Source organism: Gambusia affinis, linkage group LG13 (genome assembly GCF_019740435.1).
Source record: "Gambusia affinis linkage group LG13, SWU_Gaff_1.0, whole genome shotgun sequence".
In the NCBI taxonomy this organism is placed as follows: Eukaryota; Metazoa; Chordata; class Actinopteri; order Cyprinodontiformes; family Poeciliidae; genus Gambusia; species Gambusia affinis.
In genome coordinates, this window is record NC_057880.1 from 4432783 (window position 1) to 4448004 (window position 15222).

Sequence of the window (15222 nt, forward strand, 5' to 3'; positions counted from 1 at the left end):
TTGGATTTTTAAGAGAAACAATCCAAATGCTTAAATCATGCAGACAACAGAGGTGATGTGAGGTTGTTTTAAAAAAAGTTATTTATAAAGAAGTAAACGCATCATGTCGACTAGGAGTAGAACAAAATCAGGATGATAACACAATGATTATGAAGACTTTATTTGAACACTCAATGTGAGCCATTTTCTAAACAGGAAGGTGTACATGAAGAAAGTTAGAGGAAGGAATGCTGTGGTCTCTCTTCCTCTAATAACTTCTCAAAGCAGGAAGACAAAAAAATAAATAAAAACACCTCCGAAGGCTGGTCTGTGTTGTTGTCGGACTGTGGACCTAGATGAGGAACAGACCCAAATCAGTTAAAAAAGGAAAACTAAAATTTGACCTACAAAGTTCAGATTAGTCTGACGAGTAAATCTTTGGTTAACTGAAGGGTATTTAGACCAACTTATTAAATCGACCTAAGTGTCAATTAACCAGAGCTAGAATATTGAATAATCCACCAGTCCATGCAGTAAAACCTACAGTACCTCTGCAGAATTAGTTGAAGATGTTTACAGGTTTCTCTGAACAGCTGCACAATCTGACCACATCCTGACCATCTGATCTGGTGTGAGATGTGGTAACAGCAGCAGCCTGTCAGGAAGTGGGAGGTGCTAACATGTTCTGTCGTTTAACCATTTAACAACTGGCTCAAAGCTGCTCAGGTCTCTGCTTGGAGCTTTTACAAGTACAGATAGTTTTTGGGTTTTTTATATATTTTTTACACAAATGTTTTTGTTACACTAACCGCCCACAAGATAAAAACCCTCAGACTGATAAAGATATCCATCACCAGCATTTATCTGACAGCCCAGCAGTTGCTATGGTTTTAATGGTGTGGTTGATTGGTCTGCCTTTCACATAACACAATTTGTAAATCTGCCACATATTTAAATGAGCACAAAGTATAAAAGCTTCTTCTTTGCCTTCATGTACAGACCGAAAGCTGCAGGAAAACAAAAGCAAAAGAGCAAAATGGCAGAAAGAAAAAGAGCTCCGACTGAGTGGAGAAGCTGATGGCTGGGCAGAAACCAGCAGGACCCACACACACACACACACACACGCACACGTACAGTATAATTCAGTCAAATCAGTTTTTCTATTCACTATATCTGTTCATGCCTGAATCCTTTGCTAAGAACAACTAGATCCAAACTGGCTTCATAATCCTGGCCAAACCAGCAAACCTGGACGAGATTTTCTAAAGTGTAATATCCATCAGCTGCTTGAAAGTTGGACACAAACATTACACTTTGAACAATCCAATAAAATGTGCAACAGAGATAAGGCTGAAAGGAAGCTCATCTATCTGCTTCCTTTCACTCCTCCTCCTCCTCCTCGTCGTCATCCTCGTCGTGGCAGTGGGTGATCTCCTGTGGAGCCTGTGGGAACAGGTGAGGCGGCTGGATCTCGCTGATGGATCGAGTGAGCTGGTGCCGCTTGATCTCTATTTCTTTGACGTCAAAGTCTCGGCGGTTGCGGGTGGCGAGCGGCGACTCCGTGTCTATCAGGTTGACGTGTGAGTGCTCCACCGTGGACTCGTGAGGCATCTGGACAACGAGACACGGAAGCAGAGCTCGTCATCCAAACGTATCCAGTGTGTTTTGGCATTAAAGGCTCTCATTGGCGTGTAACTCTTGCAGACTCCATTCCATAGTGGAGTGCCGGAAATTGGCAAATGGCCTTTAATTCATTGAGGATTGCAGAAATATGTTTCTGCCCAGTTTCCTGATTTTCATCCATATCTATGGGGGAGTTTTCTGCCATCATTCTAGAGCACACATTTTCAGTCTGAGGACAGGATTTCATGTCTTTCTTCTCAAAACCTGCAATGGTTGTACTCAAAACTTCTGCTCTCTGTCAAATATTCGCTGTCCTCTCTCAAACTTTTCTCCTCAAGTTCAAAACTCGTCTCTACTCGGATCAAATCTCCGCTTGGAAACCTCGCTGCTTGCTTGCAAATAATTTTCTGCTGACATTTGGAAGAAAAAAAGTACCGTCGCCTGGCAACCTCTCAGTCAACTGAATGAAAGGGTTATACTGTACTGGGTATCTGTTCAATCTGGTTTCGGTCTGGACTTGGACAGGGCCATTTATTATACAGGTTAGGGATTAGTGTTATTATAATATATGAAGTACTATATATAATACATAGCTTTATATTATAGTATAGTACAATACTATATTATTGTATTATAGTATAATACTATACTATATCATAGCAGTGTATTATAAGCCTGGCGGGTCACTAGACTTGACTTGTGTCCCCACCAGGCTAACCATTGATTATTTAAGGGGTTTTTTTTGTAATTGTTTGCATTTTTTAAAGTTTTTATAGTTAGTGTTCATGTATTAAGCTTCCAATCTTTCAATAACACATAATTATCAAGTGATATTTTCAAATTTCCTGTCAACCTTAAACATTTTTTAACTCAAAAACCCAACGGGTCGCTGGATGACAGTCCTAGGGCCCAACCACTGGGCTTAGCAAGTTTTCTGGGTTAAACCTTGTGTAGTATAATAGTTATACATCAGTATGGATATACAGAGCTGGACTGATCTGTATATGAATAAATATGCAGAGCAGTTCAGGCTCCAGTTAGTGCAAAACATGCCCACACTATTGGCCTTCCATCAGAAGGTATTATTATATTATAGTAGTATTATCATAGTATTATTAAACCCGGAAATGTCTACTTAAACCAGTAGACCACAGTTAGCACATAATCCTGTCTCTGTGCTGACATCTCCAACACAACTCCATTAGCTTTAGCGCCTCGCTCTCATCTAAAACATGTGAAGGCATCTCTGCTAGCAGGAGCCAATTGAAGTAACTACTTGATAGTATTGCTGGATAAGCCGCAAGGGATATAAAAAATGACCAAATAGCTCTACAATTAGCCAGATGTAAACACTGGGAAGTTCAGATCTAAAATGGAGGATTAATAAACTCACCAGTACATGTGCAGCCCTGAACAGATAGCTGAAGGGGTAGTAGAGCAGGTTGATGAAGGAGGCCGCGTACAGGTCGGCGTAGCGCATCACCTGGGAGGCAAACAGTGTCTGCCGGGATCCACTGCGAAATAGACTTCCCATCATGCCGTAGCACATGTCCATGTCATGGGTTACTTTCTGTAGACAACATGTTGACCAAAGAGAATGGTCACAATTAGCATAAGACAGCATGCAAAGTATTCACAGTGCTTTATTTTTTTTTTACACATTTCGGTATGCTGCAGCTTTATTTAAAAAACGTATTAAATGAATCTCTTTCCTCAACAAATTCTACCAAAGTTGCAAATACCTTCCGGATGCTGCGCATGCGGCATCAAACCGGAGGTTGTGATCACGAAAGCAAAGAAATCCAGAAAAACTTCACATATCAGTTGATTTCTATAAAAATGGCAGCTGCAGCATGTCGAGAAAATATTTATTTGCAGTGGAAAATGAGTGCTGCAAGTCAATCTACTGGGTTTCCATAGACTGAAAACTTTTTAAACCAATTTGAATAAAGTTGACTGTGTTGGTTGATAACAAAAACCACATGGTTTAAATTCTATTTCTATTTCTAGAATAGTGGTGCTCATGGTGGCAGCCTGTTCGAGTTGCTCTGTTAAGTTAGTTGTAATATGTTCATTTTTTTAGACTTTTGTTCATATTTTTATTTTTTGTGGTTGTCTTTCATAAGGTATTACCTTGATGCGCCTCTGCAGTGAGCTGATGTCAGGTCTTTCATTGCTACTGCTGTCCAAATGCCTGAGGATATAAACATGGGAGGGTTCACCTGTCTAGTTAAAGTAAGGGTTCTGCATGATCATGTCATGATCATGCTTCTTTGTCAATAGTTGAAGTATAACAGAAGAAAAGCACATCCTGCAGCTTCATAAGTATGTGTCAAAGGATATGTTGTAAGAATCGCATATATTAAAAGAAAAAAACAAAACAGGACCTTACTTGTAAAGATCTGCGAGAAAGCAGTCAAGTGACTGAAGTTCCTCAAACATGGCTGGAGAGAAAACGACAACGATGAGTCAGCTTACTGACAATTAAACAATGTTTAACTACAAAGCTGTGGATGAAACTGTGCTCATCTCTCCCACACAGACATCATTTTGCCTGAACATTTTGTGGAAGAGCAGCAAATATAATCTGTGGCAGCTTTTCAATGTTATCGTTTTAATATGCTACAATTACGAGGTTCTTCTCGTATCTTCTGTTTTATTATTATTATTATTACTATTATACTTTTGTAATCTTCCAAATATTTGACCAGCCATGTATTCTGTCACTACTGACACATATATACATATATATGTATTTTGCACTTGCAAAAAGAAGGTGAGTAATAATTACTTAACGGTATGAAACAAGCAAATCTGAGCTTCGTTTTGATCACGTATGTCAGGCTACGCGTTAATATTTGAACCACAATCTTGAAATGTTACCGCTTTACAAAGAAACTCATGAAAACGGATGTGTGGCCCCCGTTCAGATTTATTATTCTGGAGCCAGCTTGACACACTAAAGGGGCAGTACAACATTTTCCATCCACACGGTGTCATTTTACAGCGCAATCAAGTAACTATGTTACCTTCAGCAGTTATAAAAAATGCTGACTGACACATTTATACATATATATGTATTTTAAAAATAAAATCATTGAAGTTTTTTTATCATTCTTTTGAAGCATGAATGAAAAGCAATGTCTGGCTACCATTTGTTCATTTTCATTGAATTTTTATTCATTATTGCCTTTATTAGATTCAAGTTATTTCTGTGACCATTGTGGGGTTTTCTTTCATTAACTGAGGGGTACCAGCAATTTTGTCTATGTGTGTATGTTACTGACTGTTCAGCTTTGTCCTTTTTCCATGACATATGACCTAAAAACTGACAGCGACTCACCGCTCTTGTCAGTCCACACATGAAGCTCCTGGGCCAGCTCAGGTATGACCAGGAACGTTCTCCAGCCCTGGCGCTTCTTGGACTTGAGAATGTCTCCAAAAATGTGGTCTCCAATGTAGATGATGTCCTTTCCTTTAGCACCCAGCAAGTCGCAAACGATGTCTGAGGATCCTGACAGAGAAAGTGAAGGGAGTATTAGAAGGTCTGAGAGAAAACCTCCTGCTGCTCTCTAAGGAACAGCAGATCCAGAGCTTCTTAAGACTGTCCATACAGCCACAACATGGGAGTGTGACTGCAATGCAACATATATGTGGATATTGGGATAATGACTGCTATTCATTTTTCACATTTACAGGAGCACAGCAAAAACAAAAACACAAAATAAAACCAAAAAACCCCCCCCAAAAAAACCAACCAACAGATGGGAAGTCTGAATTACATGTTTAGAATTACATGTCTCTTGACTTTGCTCTTTGGTGTTGGAAAAACAAACAGGTTCTTTACTAGTACCAGTGAAGAACTGGCACTGGAATTAGTCATGATTAAGATCTGGAATTTATTTGGTGGAAAAGGTCTAATTGAAGAATTTAATAAAAATGCATAATTTAGTGAGTTTTATAAGTACAGCAGTTTGAAAACTGTGCCACATTCCTTCAACTTAACAATAATGCACTACTATGAATGTTGGTCTTTCTTATGAAATCCCAATAAAACAGATGAAAGTTGGTTTGTGACGAGACAAATTGACCAAAGGCTTAAATATTTTTGCAAAAGGCGCCGATGACTTTTTTCCTTTTATTCAATGATTACTGAGGGGATCACTTCCAAATATTTGCCTGGGCATACCCACTGGAACATTTACCTCCAGAGTACACGATGCCATGCTGGAGCGGTCCGGTGTATGTGCCGATCTTCAGTCGACCCGTGGTCTGAAACAATCCACAGCTTCGTCACACACTTTCAAAGAACACGACGGTCAACGTCTGGTTTTACCTTCCCGCTATGATGACTGAACCTAATTTAGACATGATTAGTTTGCATACGGCCCCTCTCATTTCAGGACGCCGTCATGTTTGGGGAAAGGTGGCGGGCGTAAATTAAAGCTAACTCTGCTTTGTAGTTTCCCTACACAGAATCACGACTTGAAAGTCTGGTTCATGGTCCTCAGTGGTGAGGATGATCTGCATCCATCTTCAGCTACTATTTATTTGTCCCTTTAGAGTTCCTCTTCAGGACAAAGAAGTCATGCTCAGCTGGATCTAAATCAGGTGACTGCTTTGGCCATTAGGAAATTACTTTTTGCTTGGAGAAGGCATGCTTAGGCTTGTTTTCTTGTTTCTGGATGAAATGAATTCAGAGGCTTTATTGGGACTGGAAGAGATCAGAGCTACAGCGTATTATTACAAGTCTGCTGAGTTTTCTGTCAAATGCTAACACGCAAAAGGAGAAAATATTTTCAAATCCGTCTGAACAACAAATGATTTTGTTCCACAACATTGAAGTTTGTCTCGTAGCACACACTTACAGTGTCGACCTGCCGCAGAACTGTACCTTCCCCAAAGAACAACGGCTTGCGTGCGTCTACCAGGATCAGCTCAAAGTAGGACTGCCAGGGCCGGTGAGGTGTTCCCGGCTGCAGGGACAGCACACGCATGAGGAAGAGTTCTGCACGATGCTTTGTCTTAACAAAATGTCCCGACGGTCACGATTCTGATTCTATTCAGGTTCCCGATAAACTCGACGCACCTTTGGTCCATGAGAGAAGTCAAACAGGTAGGTCATGATTTTCTGCAAGAAGATAGGAGATATTTTTTCAACACCAATGAAAACAGAATACATATAAATAAAAACCTCGGAGCAGATTGATCCCAGATGATACAACCAAAATACTCCTCCTGCTGTTATTCTGCTAGCAGGGATCATGTTGGGACCAGAGCCTCATCAGCCTGCTTACAGCTGCTTCTCTTGTTGAAGTGACAACATCACTGTTGATTGATTTCACCAATTCAGTTCCAAAATGCATATTGCATAGACTTATTACTCAAAGATTGAGTTTTGTCACGCTTTTATTTCTAATAAATGGTCTCTGTGTGTTCCTGCTTTGAGTTCGAGACAAAAACACAACATGGTGTTTTTATGACTTCACCTTCACCTATCAGCCCAGGACAAATTCAAAACTCACTCCTCAACTTTGAACACAATCGGCCTCACAGTTTAATCACAGCCAATCAGTACATCATCAGTGTGGACTTGAATTCTTCAGGAGTGTGAGTGAAATTGATGCGTATCGAATGTTGAATGTGGGAGGTGCACAGAAAAAATAAGAAATAACAGAACTACACAAGTTAATCATGAAGGAAGAACAAACTTACCTCAGTGTATTTATAATCACTGTTAGTGGCCAGAAATACTTTAGCCACTTCGTTCATGCGGCTGAGGAGCAGAGGGAGCTTCGGCTGTCCACAAAAACCGACAACACAAGTCAAACCCAACATTTCTTTACAGTCAGATGCCAGCTGTCATGGAAAGCGGAGACCACTTACATCCTTTACCACATACTTCTCCAGGTTCTCAACCGTCTTCTCTTTCAAGGATCCCTGTGAAAATCCGATGAGAGCCAGCAGAGAGAGTGAACAAAGTGAAAGCTGAAGCCAAGGAGTTATTGAGGAACAGGAACAGGGTTTACCTTGAAGTGAACCCAGTCCACAGCATCTCTCACGTCCTGGAACATGCTCTTGTATGACATGAAGAGGTCTCCGTCTTTGAAGCCAGATTCACAACTACAGAAAGGATCACAGAGCATTTTCATCAATGAGTGAAATCAGTAATTTACTCAACATCCTACCAACAAATTTTTTGTGGGGTTTGGGGGAGGTCCTTCGAAGCGGTCAGCCTTTCTAGTCATTTTTGAAAATTTGTCTTGATGACCATTTCGCTTAAAGATCTTTCAAAACTTATGTTCTGGTGTCTTGTTGCTGTTTTTGCTACAATTTATGCTCAGTCTAAGAGCCCTCTGAAGGAACTAATAATGAAAAAAGGAAAGCAAAACTGGAAACACAGGAAAACTGGAAATCCTTTACTTGGTCAGCTCTAAAACCTTGGAATCACCTCCATGGACTGAAACAGAGCATGTGTGCGCACCTTGCATATCTGGGACAGTTAGTAAAGAAATCCACCAAACAAGCGAAGAGGTATGTTTCTGTGGAGGAAAACAAAATGAACAGTCTGATTATACAGCATTACATCAAATTTGCTTTGCCACAAAATACATGACAGGCATGAGATGGCGTGAGAACATTGACCATGGCACTGGGGTGGCGGTGTTGAAGACCAGGGGGTCGTTTGACTGTTTGAGGCAGCTTTAATTATCATTATATATATTTTTTTTTCATTTTCCAAATATTTGATCAGCCATTCTGAAGCTATTACTGTATTTTCACCTAAAATTCTCAGGTACAGAGTAAGAAATAATTCTGGATAGTTTCACCCAAATAGACCCAGGTCTTTAGAGTGAACAGCCATGTTGGAGATGTAAAAGGAGCTTATACTAACCTGGCAGGTTGAAGAGTGTGTTCAGGATGTAGAAGCGGTCGGTATCTCCACGCTGGATGAATTTGTTGGGATACATCTCTCTGATCTCAGGTCTGGATCAACAGAAACAACAAGTCAGCTGCTTTCATCCAGGCGTTCAGTGTGTGGGCTTGACTGAACATTTACATGCTGGTGCGTAGGCCTGTCACAATAATTAATAAATCAATTAATCGTATGATACATTAAAACAAAGTCAACAATTTCCATTGGCATGATTTATCGTTTATCTTTTTTTTTTTTTTCTCTTTCTACCAAAACCTGGATGATAAAAGTCTTCAGTTTGGTGCTTTGGTCTCAACTTATCCTTTTTTGAAGGAGAATTTTGCTTACAAATACTTCAAAATTCATTTTAGTTATTGCTTTGTTTGTTTATGTTTGATATTTAAAATGTCTTCCAGTTCCAGTGTTAAATGTTCATTACAATGTAAAGTAATGACTAATCTTTTAGAATGTCTTCTTGCATTATTACTTTGCTATTACCTCTACATTACTTAAGAATGGTCTCAAAAGAATATTATTGCTTATCGCAATAACTTCTCGAACAATTTATCGTCCAGAAAAACTTGTTATTGTGACAGGCCTACTGGTGCTAGCCTGCTAGTGAGACATTAAACAAATCCGTCTGCTACAGGATTGTGATTAGAACCTCAGTGTCTCACTATGAGGTGGAATAAGGAGAGATGTCAGCGTGTGAAGCTCACCCCCTCAAGAAGTTGAACCCGTGTGCACACACCAGAATGTTCCCATAGGCATCCACTTTTAGCAGGTTGCCAAACATGGTGTCAAACACCAGACCTCTGAGACGATGCAGACAGAGGAGTGAAGATAAGAAATTCAATCTCTGCAACGACGACCGAGTCAGAAAACCAAACAAGACGCCGAGAGGAACCCACCTGGTGGGGAAGGAGGGATCGTAGACAAAGTTGAGCAACTCTTGGGGGTAACCGATGGATACCAGACGCTCAACGGTCAAGTCAAATCCCAGTGACTCGTACTCTGGAGATTTATACACTGCACAGGAAGGGAGGCAGAATGATCTTCACAGCATAACAGAGTTCATACTATATTGAAAATACATAAAAATCCTAACAAAAAATTCAATTCCGTTTTTAAATAATAAACCATTTCCCTAAAAGTACTGAATATGGAGGAAAGATAGAAGTATTCAAATGATGAAATAAAATTTGAACCAAAACCAAATTCTTCCATTAAAGAAAGAGAATGCATTCTGGGATGTTATTAGGATTTATTTACAGAACTTTTCCCAAAGCTGTTTTCTCAGAAACCTTCAGATTACTTTTGATTTAAATTAGGGTTACACTGTACTCACCAGCAAGAGTATAATCCATGTCAAAACCAAAGCACTTGATTTTTTCCATGGCCAAGCTTCGATTGACAAACACTCTGCAATGACACGAATCCAGTGACAATTAAGAGCAATTTTTTTTTTTTTTTTTTTAGTTGTCCACTTTTCTGATTCCCTCCAAGCGACTCCTAGATAAATGACTGATCAAGAGACACAGTGAGTGGCAAAAGCAGGCCATCGCAAAAATAAAAGAATTCTCCCAAAACACACCTATAAGCACGGACAGACATGCACTACACATTCAGATAGATACAAATAATTTCAAGTTGTTACATGGAAACATTAGGATGTTACTGGGATGATGAAGACACACTTTACCCAGAGGGAGCATGAGACACTTTTTATCAAAACAAAATGGAGAGATGAAAAAATGTAAATGACTTGACATGCTGTTTCATAAGTGGGATGGAATACATCTGTTCAGAGCAACAGGGACACCAAGTCAGAGCTGCTACATGTGCTGCCTGGTGCAACTGTTCACTCCTAGACGCATTGTCACACAATGCCCATAAACTTAAATGTATTTTACTGGGACTTTATAGTTCCAGAGGTATAAAGACGTCTACAAGGGGATAAATGTTACAGCTATTCATCTCCCTCATCCTATCACTGACTGTTCTGTTCTGCAGATCTTCTACAAGTCTGTTGTTGAGACAGTCACCTCTTCTATTGCCATCCAGAGTCATACAATCTGTGACAGCATTTAGATTTCACAACTAAAACACTCACATGGACCACTTACTGGGAGTTGTGTCAGTACTGATGACACTTTATGAAAGCACTATGAAGAGTTACGTCATATCATGGAAATCATAATACCAGTCATCACAGTGTGCTTCAAAAACAAAAGGAATGCGTACCTCATTGCAGGATGAGCCAGATCCCTCGGAAAGCTTTGTAATAGAAAATACATGTAAGTCATGTAACAATATGCATAAACCAGAGAGATTAGATATGCCTGAAGCCACTAATGTTAAATACAGAAAGTTCAAATCAACACAGATTGATTTGTTTCTGCCAGATGATCCTCATCAACTCAAATAATGTTAATATGCGATCATTCTGACAGGCCTTTTGAGTTCAAAAGAGTAGAAGCAGTTTCTTTATAAAGAAAAAAAAGTAAATACAAATTCTTAATTTCAGATTGGCAAAGCTACTCAGTTACAATGGAAATATCCTCTTTCGCAAGATTCCATGTATATGTTTTTTCTTTGTAATAATTTCACTAAATCCACTGCAAAAGATTAGAAAGCATAGCAATCATTAAAGATGAACTTGCAAGGCTCTCAGGAGTCGATCACTTCCAGTTTTCCTTCAAGTCTGACTAGTCTTTTCAAATTTCTTTACCTAAATGTTTCAGAACTCCACAATTAAAAGTATGAACCCTTAGCATAAAAAAACCTGTGCTGCAGGTACAGCAGCACAACATGTCACAAACACAATATTATTGTAATGTTTGTGACGATTTATTTTATTTTTTTATAGACTGCAATAATTTTTGCCTAGTATATACCAACTGTAATGAACTTGCTATTTATGCAACATTTTAGCCAGCTAGACAGCTGGCGGCAGTCGATGCTCACACTGTGCACAAATGACGCTGTCAAAAATGAGAATGAAAAGAATAGTCAGACATACGGAGACAAGTAGAGCAGGCGATTTTCTGGTGTATTTGTGCAATGAGGAAGGATGTAGTTTAAATACGCCAAGATGTGCATAATTATTTCTTCAGGCAGCTGCACCACAAGCCGTGTGGTGCAGCTGCAGTATGGCGACCCCTAACCCGTGCATCCCTCCATTATTACTAGCTCTGCATGTTCCCCTCTCACCCCCCTGCCCATCCTGCCTAAAAAAATAAAGTCCGCTATATGTGAATACTTCGGCTACCACAACAAGACAGACAGCAATTTGGAAGAAAGTTGCCCTAAATGCAAAATGTGTTTATGGACAGCGTCAGCCAGAGGAGGCCACACATCAAACATGGTAGCCCATCTAGGGGAGCAGAACACATCACTATTTGCCAAACTGAAGGTAAAAATTTACGCCCATCTTGAAATGAATGAGCTGCCATTAGCATGTAGCATTAGTGAAACAGATATCGGCATGTTACCATGACATATTGTGCTGGTCACAAAGTGTTAAGACGTTTGATTCATTTTAGGTGAAAGAACAGCGTGCCTCTGTAGCATTAGCTGAGGAGCTCTTTAGTTGAATGCAAATTTTGTATTCACATCATTAATAGTTATAATAATAATAGTGTAAAAAAAAAAGTTACAATAATAATATTCAATATTTATCGAAAAACAAACAAAAAAATCTATTTGATTCAGTGCAAAATATACTGTGAATGTGTGTGTTTGTGTGTGAGGTTAAGCTGATTCAGAGAAACAGTGATTTAATAAATTGGTTAATAAAAACTTCATTGAAAAATTTATAGATTAAAGAGACTTTATTGAGTCATAATAGATATTTTAATTTCAGATTTTTGGAACGTGCGCGGCATCACCCCCAGGTGTCACATCTATTTTGAGGGATTCCAAAAATGAGTTGGAAATATTAGTAGATACGGCTACATTATCTTTCTACGTAAACGTGATGCTTTCCAGATGTATAAGAAGGTTTGTCCAGATGTTAATAGTGAGCTTTTTTTTATTATTTCCAATTGAGAAGTATAATTTTCTTGGCAATAGTTGGAGAAACAAGAAGTGGGTCTTTGCATTTATCTGGAAAATGTTCAAATTCAATGTGATCATCACATGAAACTCTGGGACTCTGCAACCCAAAAGGGCAGAGAGTTTTTCAGTTGCTGATATCCAGAAGAGTTGAACAGGTGTGCAGGTCCAAATGGCATGAACACAGTTATCGATGCTGTTCAAAGTGCATTGTGTGCAAATGTCGGAATTGGTAAAACCCATTTTAAACATTTTTTGGTTTTTTTGTGATATTGGACCTGTGAATTATTAGCCTATGTCGACCAGAGGGTTTATTACTGCTTCACCGACCTACACCGCTCTGTCATACTCAGAGTTTTTGGTTTCAGACCAGGAGATATCAACCAGGTTAATTCAATTCTGAGTCCTATCTTAAACATCAGTGTTATAGCACTAGCTTGTAGCATTCAAGTATCTCCAAACAACGCTGTTCATATGAAAAGGGTCGCTCATGGTTTTCCCAGATGTCGTTGTGATGTTTCAGGGTTTAAGACTTGCAGCGAGTCTGTGTTTTGATCAGGTTGGTGGCTGTGGGGAGGCACTGAGTGTCTGTTATTGCAGCACTGCTGCTGAAAGAAGTGCCACAATTTAGACAAATAATTATAAAGGGCTCAGTTCATATTGATTTTGATGCACCTAAGTAGCTTTGGACAATACATTTTTCTAGTATCACATATGTTAAGATATCGATTATTTTGACAACTCTACTGTGATGTCATAACTGCTCCAGGACCATATCTGGGTAAAGAACTGAAATGCAGGTGTGACTGTACCTGTGGTGAGCTTCGCGTCGATACTTCTTCATTGCAACGCCGTCCATATTGGCCGGGAGTTCAGCACAGTTCTGCAGACGGTCACTCCACGAAGTCGTCATCTTTAACGTTAAAAATGTTCCTGCAAGTGAAACGGTTTGCTCATTAAAGTCAGAATCGTTTTCGAGGGACAAAAACAGGAGTCTGAGACTGCGACAGTGTTCCTGAATCTAGATTTTTCTGTGAAATTTTTCAAAAAAAAATAATGGAAGTTTGCTTGTGAAGTATAATCTTTGTTCTTTTTATGTATTGGAAGTAGTATTGTACACATTGTAAAAAGGTAAATACAACGTCTAATGAACAAAAATACATCAAATATTATACATGCTTCAAAGCTGCAGTATGTAACTTTCCAGTTTCTTTCAGTAAAGAACTTAATTAAAGTTTGAATGTTTGGTTAAAACATGTTTGTTTTTCAAACTCACAGTGGTTAGAGAATCCAGAAATTTTACTCAAGAGTAACAATACTTCATAAGAAAATGAGTCAAGTAAAAGCAAAATGTACAGTGTGGTAAAAATACTCCTAAAACTACATTTTAAAGGAAAAAAAAAAGTTATTCAAGTAAATGCAAGTGAGTAAATTTTACTATTTGCAACCCAACTCTGAGCCTGGAGGCCAGCAGTTCTACAGGGGCAGTGGCCCATGTTGGTGAGCTCCTTCAGGTGGAATCATTTGGTTTGCAATAGTTTTGCAGATGCTGATTACACACGAGTTACCGGTGTATAACGTTAACATACACCTGCATGCTCCAGAGCAGCAAACTGCCTTTATAGCAGTGTTCTTATTGACTAATGATTAGATATTTAAAGCACAATGAACCAAGCTGCTTACTATCTTCATTCCTGCAGAAGCAGGAAGGTGGCCTCACAGCTGCAGTTGTCATATTTTATATTTGCCTCTGACCTAAAACCAGGTCACAACCAGACAATTATTTTATAGAATCCGGACATATTAGAAAGTACGACAAGCTGAGGTAAACTGAGCAGTAAACTGTGTGCAAACATAGCCGTGTTAGTTATTTTAAAATCGCATTGCGACACTGTGGTTCGCAGACAGCTGGAGGTGTCTGAGAGGAACCAGCAGTCAAACAGCAGCCGTTCAACGTTGGCACAGGAAGTCAGAGCCAGAAGAACAACGTGAAACATTTTCTTCCAATAAAGCTCTTTAAGACGGAAAGAAATGAAGAAATACTCGACCAAAAACACCACTTACCGTCTCTACGTTAACTTGGACAGTGGCTGTGGGAGGAGCGTGCGCAGTAGTCGCAAACTCCGAGAGGTCTGCGCTGTGATTGGATCATCCGGAAGGACGTTCTGATTCACAACTGTTTGAGCCTGAGACGGTCATAAAAGCACCGAGAATTACTGAGCTATAAGAGCAGCACTTTAATCAGTCTGTAGATGTACAGAAAAGCATGCAGATTGTTTTTCTGGCCGATCTAAACCAATAGCCCCTGCTCTACCGGTCGTTTCAGCATACTACCATCTGCCGTACGGGAGGAAAGAGGACAACAATAGGAAATACGGCGGCCATCTTGGAGCGGTCGTCCCTTCTTGTCTAAATCAAGAAAGCAGAAGATATTAGCGGTATTAATTTTAATTTTAAAAGGTAGGCCTCATTTCGGCAAGGCAGATTTTTTTGATTAGAAATATTTTTAAACATACATGTTTTCTTCCTCCTCAGGACATTTATTTAGGAATCAAAATGTCTGGCACATCTAATTATTTATCCTCTTTCAACAGGTCAGACATTGCAGCAGACAGAGGAAGGAAGCATCTGTCAACATAACCCAAAAT

The 15222-nt window shown here is 39.4% G+C and overlaps 1 protein-coding gene across 3 annotated transcripts; it reads right to left on the reverse strand.

Annotated features, from left to right (window-relative positions):
• Positions 1–144: 144 nt before the first annotated feature.
• Positions 145–14955, reverse strand: nt5c2a (5'-nucleotidase, cytosolic IIa). Of its 3 annotated transcripts, XM_044137123.1 has the most exons (19): positions 14639–14955; positions 13387–13507; positions 10763–10795; positions 9867–9940; positions 9430–9547; positions 9238–9333; positions 8498–8589; positions 8087–8144; positions 7632–7725; positions 7489–7542; positions 7318–7401; positions 6692–6733; positions 6471–6578; positions 5808–5874; positions 4946–5116; positions 3995–4046; positions 3736–3796; positions 2996–3172; positions 145–1590 (listed from the first exon to the last, which is right to left on the reverse strand). In XM_044137123.1, exons 2-19 carry the CDS (start codon positions 13485–13487, stop codon positions 1360–1362), a joined length of 1713 nt encoding a protein of 570 aa, XP_043993058.1. In that variant the 5' UTR covers positions 13488–13507; positions 14639–14955; the 3' UTR covers positions 145–1359. The 3 variants fall into 3 exon arrangements, with proteins under 3 accessions (XP_043993058.1, XP_043993059.1, XP_043993060.1); XM_044137124.1 differs by lacking the exon at positions 10763–10795; XM_044137125.1 differs by lacking the exon at positions 9238–9333.
• Between the last annotated feature and the right edge of the window lie 267 nt (positions 14956–15222).

Excerpts from the sequence above, each read along its gene's own strand:
- nt5c2a (XM_044137123.1), bottom strand. The coding sequence starts at position 13,487 with ATGACGACTTCGTGGAGTGACCGTCTGCAGAACTGTGCTGAACTCCCG. Across the intron at positions 7,543-7,631 it reads TGGACTGGGTTCACTTCAAG|GGATCCTTGAAAGAGAAGAC; the intron begins GTAAACCCTGTT and ends GGATTTTCACAG. Across the intron at positions 5,117-5,807 it reads TGGCATCGTGTACTCTGGAG|GATCCTCAGACATCGTTTGC; the intron begins GTAAATGTTCCA and ends TTTCTCTGTCAG.